The sequence below is a fragment of the Dendronephthya gigantea genome, unplaced genomic scaffold, assembly GCF_004324835.1.
Source record: "Dendronephthya gigantea isolate DGI-Jeju-01 unplaced genomic scaffold, DenGig_1.0 000035F, whole genome shotgun sequence".
NCBI lineage: Eukaryota > Metazoa > Cnidaria > Anthozoa > Malacalcyonacea > Nephtheidae > Dendronephthya > Dendronephthya gigantea.
The window spans coordinates 110,770-119,544 of NW_021163045.1; the positions used below are offsets into that span (position 1 = coordinate 110,770).

The 8,775-nt window shown below is 39.2% G+C and overlaps 1 protein-coding gene across 1 annotated transcript in view; it reads left to right on the forward strand.

Annotated features, from left to right (window-relative positions):
• LOC114525584 (neurogenic locus notch homolog protein 1-like) overlaps positions 1–7,496 on the forward strand; it is a 37,215-nt gene extending 29,719 nt beyond the window's left edge. The window contains exons 4-6 of the mRNA XM_028546970.1: positions 5,324–5,431; positions 6,404–6,529; positions 7,156–7,496. Coding sequence (XP_028402771.1) covers positions 5,324–5,431; positions 6,404–6,529; positions 7,156–7,496 — 575 coding nt within the window. The remainder of the gene's footprint in view (positions 1–5,323; positions 5,432–6,403; positions 6,530–7,155) is intronic.
• The last annotated feature ends 1,279 nt before the right edge of the window (positions 7,497–8,775 follow it).

Consider the following 8,775-nt stretch of genomic DNA (forward strand, 5'->3'; position numbering starts at 1 on the left):
GGTTTAGGTTGAATAATCAAACTATACTCTCATAACTGATAAAAATAGTGCTGAATTCAAAGTAAAGCGCTGGAAAAACGTACACAAATTTTGTAAGTTGGCCGAAATTTTCGCGAATTCATGCGGGATGTAAGTACCTAACCATGCAAAATGGCGGCGGCAGAAGAATCTGATTGGTTGAGAAAAATAAGCAAAGTATGATCGACCAATCAGATTGATCGAGAAAGGTAAACAAAGAATGATCGACCAATCAGATTCTTCTGCCGCCGCTATTTTGGTTAGGTACTTACATCCCGCATAAATTCACGAAAATTTCGGCCAATTTACAAAATTTGTGTACGTTTTTCTAGCGCTTTCCTTTGAATTCAGCACTATTTTTATTATGAAAGGATAGTTTGATTATTCAACTTAAACCTATGGTAGGCATTTAGCAGTCGACGTGCCGTTTTACTATAGTAATTTGTGTTTTATTTGTCAAAATGTTGAAAATTGAGGCGAGAGTTTCCATCCTTCGCAATAATATAGTAAGTTACGTCGCTAGTTACATAGTCAAATGGCAGCGCCACTAGAGCACGCACATGGTTCTAACAGTAGTTTTGTAGTGAAAATTACATACTTTAATTCATTTTAACACATATCTCAAGTGTTTTACGGATTTTTATTGACTTCAACTCATTTGTCTGGGCTTCCTATGATGAAACTGGCTTAAGAACAGAGCGAACGTAGAAATGTAGAATATTTCAATCAAAGAAAACTGTTACAGATTGGCAAAAGGAACTGGCTGACCGTCGCCAAAAACCGGGGAGTCTGCTGTTGAACTAAAGTATTCAATACTTCAACTGGTTAAGAAAGCTTTTCCAGAGGTTACAGATAAGAACACATACGATTCTATTTCCCTGGCACACTTTAGCAACGCGTTGAAAGGTGATATTGCCACAAATTATCATGGGTTATGGCTGACACTGCGACCCTTGATGAGCTAGTACAGCGTGCAATGAAAATCGAGCAAACCAACGCAACAGTTTCTGCTGTTTCCACGAGCAGAATGGGAAGTCGTCAGTCGGCTGAAAGTCCTGAGGTGGAGATCATGCAAAAGTTGGAAGAACTAACCACTAGTCAGCAAAAGTTCGAAGCATTTGTTGCTGCTATGCAGAGTAAAAACCAGAGCCAGCGATCAACAAGGTCATCAACCAAGTGCTTTAACTGTGGGAAGGTAGGGCATTTTGCTCGTGATTGTCGTTCAAGACCCTGGGTTGCCCGGGATGGCCAGAGAAGTAGCCAACCATTCTCTGGGGTATGCTTTAGGTGTCAAAAGGCTGGACATCGAGCCTCGCAATGCAAATCCCCTAACCCACCGCCATCGGGAAACTAGCAGGGGATGGAGAGTATATCCAGCCCTCTCCAGCCACTTGCAGGACCGGGAAACTATAATCGTTCGGTTTCAGCTACAAACATTGGGGATTCAACTTTTAAAAGCATAGAGATTAAGGGAACAGTTGGGGGTCTACCTTGCACATGGTTGGTGGACACTGGGGCACAAATAAGTGTACTACAAGAGTCTTTAGCATCACAAGCTAGAGGGTACAAATTGAACTGCAAATTTGCCCCCCATACTGTAGATGGTTCTGGGATGGGAACAGTTTATGATTTAGTCACTGATTGTCAAGCGGGTGATCAGCACATACCTCAACACCGGTTCACAGTAGTTAAGAAGTCAACTTACCCAGCAATTATTGGCATGGATTTATTGCCTCATTTAAAAATGCATTTGTCAATCGGCTCACAAGTATTTGTATCAGGCAATGATAAATTATCAAACCAGGACAGTGGTAACACAACCTCGCCTCGAATTTGTCGTATATACGCATCATCAGCAGTGACTGTTCCCTCTAGGTCAATGCAGGTAATTGAGGGCAAACTGGACGATGAGCTATTACCGGGTACTGTGGGTATTATCGAATATGCATGGAGGAGGAGGTCAGAGCGCTTTGGAATAGAATAGCTTTGGAATTTGGTAGAGTCTATGATGCAGTAAGAGAGGGCAATCGTGTTCTGCTGCACGTTACAAACCCTACTAATACTTCCCGGCAGGTAAATGCTGGTACAATTTTCGGACATTTTACAACAAACATTGTGGAACCTGTTGTCATTAGTGAATTGTCCAAACATCCTGGTAAGTCTACTAAAGCAGATAAGGCGGACAGGGCACAAAAGGTTGATAAACTGGCTCGAGCAAAGTCAGATGAGTCACAATTATCAGCCAGCGAGAAACGACGAGTCGACGACTTTACAAAATGATTCAGAAGAATGGGAATGTCCTTTCTATTGACGGTGAGACAGGTTTGAACGATGTTGTTGAACATGAAATACCCACTATATATATTCTCCTGTCACAAAGGTCTATTTGAATTCAACACCATGCCTTTTGGTCTTAAAGGGGCTCCAGCAACGTTCCAAAGGTTGATGACATCCGTATTAGGCGAACTTAATTGGCAAATACTTCTTATATAATTATTTTGATGACGTCATCATTTTTTCTCGCAGTTTCGAAGAGTATTTGGTGCACCTTAAGCTTGTTTTCAACAAGCTGAGAGTGGCTGGTTTGAAATTAAATCCATCGTAATGTGTTTTTGCTCGTGCAGAAGTTCATTATTTGGGGTTTGTGGTCGGTTCAGAGGGAATTAAACCCGACCCAAATAAGACTAAAGCGATCCAGCAATTTCCACGGCCTACCACTGTCCAGGAAGTCGCCGGTTTGTTGGACTTGCCTCATATTACCGACGTTTTATTGATCGTTTTGCAGATATCGCCGCTCCGTTACACGAACTTACCCGAGCAAATGTTAAATTCTTCGGGACGGAAGCATGTGAAATGGCATTTTGCACTCTGAAACGCCGGCTCACATCTCCACCAGTTCTGGTATTGTTGTGTTAAGATTGAAACACTATAGGTATATCCCGATTTTAAGCAAGAATTCACTGTCGAGACAGATGCTAGCGATCTTGGCCTGGGTGCGGTTCTTACACAAGAAAAAAAGTAATCGCTTATGCATCCCGAACACTTACTACCGTCGAAAAGAATTATTCCGCCACAGAAAAGGAATGTTTAGCTGTCGTTTGGAGTTTAGACGTATTGACGATGTATTTGGAAGGGAGACACTTTACAGTCATCACGGATCATAAGCCAGTAACATAATTGCGAAAACTTAAAAAGCCTAGAGGAAAGCTAGCCAGATGGCGCGTCTGCCTTGATATTTACGATTTCACCATTCAACACCGTCCTGGAACGTTAATGACTGTTGCTGATGCGTTAAGTCGTGCACCCATTCAAGCCGGTAAATATTGACGGGTATGGACAGATAGAGAATTGGGCGCGCTTCAGATGGAGGATGCAGATATTGGCGTGATTTATCGCTGGGTTGCTACTCGGGTGAAACCAAAGAATATCAAACGTCATGTTAACAGTTTTATCAAGACACATGGCAAGAACATCAACCTGGTCAACAACGTACTAGTTCTGAAAACAGCACGTCATGGACGGAACATTGTACAAACGATGATCCCGCAATCGGAGGTACCACGTATACTACAACTCCTTCATGACCAAGCAGGACATTTTGGTGTCGCCAAGACCCAACATAATGTTGGAACCCGATTTTTTTGGTTTAATTGGAAACGTGATGTGCAGGATTGCTGCCGTTCCTGTGAAAGTTGTCTTCAAAGAAAAGGGGTGCAGAAAGCAGACGGACCACAGGTGGGAGAGCTGCCATTTCTAAACAACCTTTTCAATGTTGGCATATGGACTTTGTTGGCCCTTTACCCAAGACACCAGGGGGAAATAGGTTCATATTTTCCTTCACCGATCCACTCAGCAAGTGGGTAGAGGCTTTTGCAGTACCAGATCAAACTGCGAAGACCACTGCTGATGTAATTTTGCGAGAATGGTATCCCAGAAGTTCTACATTCCGACCAAGGCAAGAACTTTGAGTCGGAATTACTAAAAGAGCTACACAACCAATAGATATCCGACGAAGTCGCAGCGCACCGTACAATCCCCAGTGCAATAGGCAGGTAGAACGGATGATTCGGAATATTGCAGAGCGTTTAGCAATGGAAATTGAAGCCGAGGACCAAACGGACTGGGACGAAGGACTGCCGATTGCATTGGCCGCAATTAGGACAAAAAGTAGCACAACGACGGGAGAGACGCCATTTTCTGTGATATTTGGTTTCACCTGCAGAAATAAAGCTGATATGATTGGCACTGAGAAACTAAACCAGCTCAAAGGAAAAGAAGCAAAGGACTTCTCAAAAAAACTGTCTTTCCTCGGTCAGTTACATACAAAAGTTCGAAATCGAATTATTAAGAAACGTCAGCATGAGTCACTCCTACGAGCACGAAACGTCCGTTTTAACCGCTTTACCCCTTGGGGAGAGAGTGTGGATTTACCATCCGAAGAAACCAAAGGGCTCAGCCAAGAAATTAGTCGGGGAACGCTTTCAGGGCCCTTATATAGTGGTTAAACACATTGGAGATACCTCCTACGAAGTGGAACTTGTTTCGCGAGGGGGAAGGAAAAAGGTCGTAAATCATCGTCGTTTGAAAAAGGACTACGAGAGGCCACAACGTTTACAGTCAACGGATAGCGAGGTCAGTTCAGATTCCGACGATACGAATGTCAGAGCTTCAGATTTTAACTCAATGGGGTCTCAGGAACTTAGACTCGATATAGATGGTGAAGAGGTCCTTGGACCTCAGCTAGATCCAGAACCTGCTGCAGCCCGACCACACAGAGAGAGACGAGCACCAGATCGGTATGGATTTGCATGCAAAAAATCTCGGTCAGATATTTCACTCTACAGACCGAAAATGGAAGGTCAATAATATTACTGAGAACTGCATGCGTGAGACATTCGGGATACTGGTCCAGATACGGAATATGACCACGGTCCTGACATTGGGTTATACGGAAAAATCGAAACATATGTAGGCCGTTAGAAATATGCTGATTCTGAAGAGATTGCATGATTCACATTCTTAATTATTAATGTCTATGAAAATTAAAACATATTGAAATACATTGCTTAGCAAAAATTTATGCATGCGAAAACATCTGGTGATGCGCTGGCTGGGTAACTTTAATCATTATTTAACTATAACTAAACGTATTCCCATTTAAAATACACCATTTAATACCCACTGAGCATAAGACTGTTATAATAAGACCAGTTGTATACTTGTATTTTCGTAAAAAGAAGAAATTATTTCCACATTTCAAACCCTATCACTGATAATTGTATATTTATTAATTTTTCACTGAAAGGAAGATGCGTAAAGCTTTCATGTCTCCACGGTTACTGTTCTAACACTAACGGCTCTGAAATTTGTCATTGTGATAAGGGTTTCAAATACAACGGATATGCTTGCACAGGTATGTATATAATAAATAATTATCTACTATTTCTCCCAGACAACGTTCCATTATAAGTTCTTTAAAAGTTTGCATTGTGATATAATAGTAAATTTGGACGTTGGTTTGGGGAAACAACACAATTTAGTTGTGCGATTTTAATAATAGGAGCAGCTGATCACAACACTTTTTTCCACTGATGATGGTCCGGGCTAAAGGACCGATTATGAAAGAAAAGCGTGCGTCCTTTCTTTAGATTATTTCTCGTTCTCCCAAACTCTCGTGTTTCTAAAAATGTATGTCGATGCCTCACCATTATTTTACTTTAAAAGACAATAGAATTCTTCTTAAAAAAGGAAATGTCTTTGGCAAACAAAGAGAATAATACCTCTCGGGTAGACCTACTCGCCAGAACTACTGTCTCCCATATTGAATTAAATCATAAAGTCTCAGACAGGAGTATTTAAGCTAGACAGAACAATTAATAATAGTAATTACACTGAGTGGAGTGCAATTTGGTGTGAAATCAAACCCGTGATTAGAAAATTTGTAATCACAAGTTTGATTTCACACCAAAATTGCACGACACGAAATGCAATTTCCACTTTATTATTACTCATTTTGAAATCACACAAAGAATTAAACAAATTCAAAAACGATTTATTGGCTGAAACAACCGTAAACAGTGTAAAATGCGAGTAATGTCAAAAAATTTGCGGGGCATTAAAAACTCACAATAATAGAATTTTGTGAGTTTCCCCCGTAATTCGATTGGACTGAAATACTAAATCTGATTGGTTATTGTGGTGCAGAGCTTCAATCTCATTGGCTTATAAATGATGTGATTAATGCTCAAAAATAGTGCGATTTGGGAATTAATCACACAATTTTTAACCAATCAGATTGCAAGAAACACAATTGATTTCAAAACGAATATAATAATAGAATTCATAGTTACTATATACTTTCAGATATCGTTACTATTCCGTTTAGATATCGATGAATGCATGTCGTCACCATGCAATCAAAAAGGTTTTGAACGCTCGTGCAAAAACACACCAGGTTCTTTCATTTGCACTTGCAAGAGTGGGACTATTTTCGATGGAGTTACATGCTCAGGTATATGCTCGCATTTTAGTTCTTTAATTTCCCTCAAGCCTGTTATACAACCTTCCTGAGGCCTCGTAGCGAATATCTATGGTAATTTTGAAGTAAGAATCTTATCTTTTTCGGCACTTTTGGCATACAAAATTGGAAGACGTTTTTACGGCATCTAGCTCGCATACCCTCTAACAAGATACATAAACTTCTCTAAGTTTTATCATAAAAAATTATCGGGTTTTTAAATATATTTTTGAATTTCAAGGAATGACTAAAATCCTCCACGAAAATTTATATTAAGGATATGGGGGGGGGCAAAGAACGATTTAGGTGTTTATCCTGTAAAATGTTCTTCTTCTTTCTAAGACTTGAATCTTTGTCTGTGTTCATGAAACACCCGACTATATGACTATGCCTATATATGCTCAACTGATTTTGTTGAATCGTGCTATAGGTGCAGGGATTCTTTAAATATTTCTACACCAAGTTCTCTATTACTATAATATTATATGATTTGACTTGAACCCATAAAAAACTTTGCTTAAAGAAGAAAACATTAACACTGAATAACAATTGTGCGGTGCAGGAACAACGGCGAATATATCTTCACATCTGTATAATTGTTTACAAATTCTATATTATAGCCATCTCTGAACTGCAAATTCGATTAAATGATTCAAGTACTAACATGAGCGGAAGAGTGGAAATATATCATCCAACATTTGGCTGGGGCACAATCTGTAATATAGAAAATAGAGAAACGGTATCGTCTGAGGTTGGTGAGGTCATCTGTCGTCAATTGGGTTTCGCTGGAGTAGGAATTATGAGGCACTTTGGTGAAGGAAGTGGTCCTGTATTGCTCTCTGAAGTCAGCTGCATTTATGGTGATAATGAAATATATATCTGGGATTGCTCACATGCTGGATGGAATATGCCTACTTTACCCTGCACACATGATCGTGATGTCGGTGTGGAGTGCTACTGAGATCACAATAATTTACTTGGCTTGGCCAGCGTGGCAAATTAGTCCTTCTGTGATGCTATGGTAAAATTTGGTGTTGAGCAACTGTGAACACAATGGTCTATTAAGTAAATGAATAATGATAATAAATGAAAATTAGGCATCGCGGGACTAAATCGTCAGGCTGGTTACGCCACTGCTCTGGATTGGATTATGAACAGAAGTAATTTTTCTTTTTTCTAATACGCACGTAAAAGTTTAAAATCATTCAAATAATACTTAAGAAAAAAAATCAACGATTCTGTTGATGATTTGGTGTGTTTTTCCTGGTATAAATTTAATTATACAACAACTTAGAAGTTTTTAAGCTTTTACCTGCGTTTACGTACATGCAAAAAACTCGACGGTGGAAAGCCGCCTTATACTTACTTCGTTAATAAACATATTTTCTGTAATTTTCTGAACTATAAACAACTCCCTATTCTTTCTACGACTAAAAGCTATAGTTGAGAACGCGATGACAACCTCTACGATAAAATATACGTACTCGTGTCATATAGGCACATACCAGAGATTACCTGGCACCCCTTTTTTTTATTTTATCCGTAATGATCCCATTTGATCAATATTCCAATAGGTCATGTGATATAACGTGTGATTTAGTCTAGTTTCTGGATATAATTATTATAGCTATATATTTTAACCAACTAGAGACTGTGCATGGAGCCGGGTGTTAGAATAATAGTTGGGTTTCCTGTTTTTATCATTTGTGTTAGAAAAAAATTTCCAGCCTGTAAAAAGGGAAAAAATATTGACTACATATGAGAGATGTATAATCGATGTCGCGTGATCGATTTTTCTGATTGTATTCTTTTGAAATTTCAAGCTCATCCTATGAGATTAGTTCCACTCGACCGTTTTAACTACAAAGCGAGCATAAAAATTCGATCGGGCGACATTTTGCGCTAAATGATGACATCCGCCTTAATGCACTTTGTTGTTCTATAAAAGCAGTCTGGTTATTTCATGGTGTAACTCGTTTTTTCTGTAAATAAGATTTTGTAGGATTTGGGTTAATGTTTACGGGAACTAATTTGTCAACTAATTAACTATGACAGATAAATGTAGTACCTTACATTACACTTGTTATTGAATCATAATTAAGTATTTAATTAGTATTAAATCAGTATTAGTAAGTACTGGCATTTGGTATTGAAATTTTACCTAGTAAAAATTATAAAGTGCAATCCTATTTTATTGTTTTTAATTCTGATGAGCGTTCAAAATCAATTTAAAGGCCGGC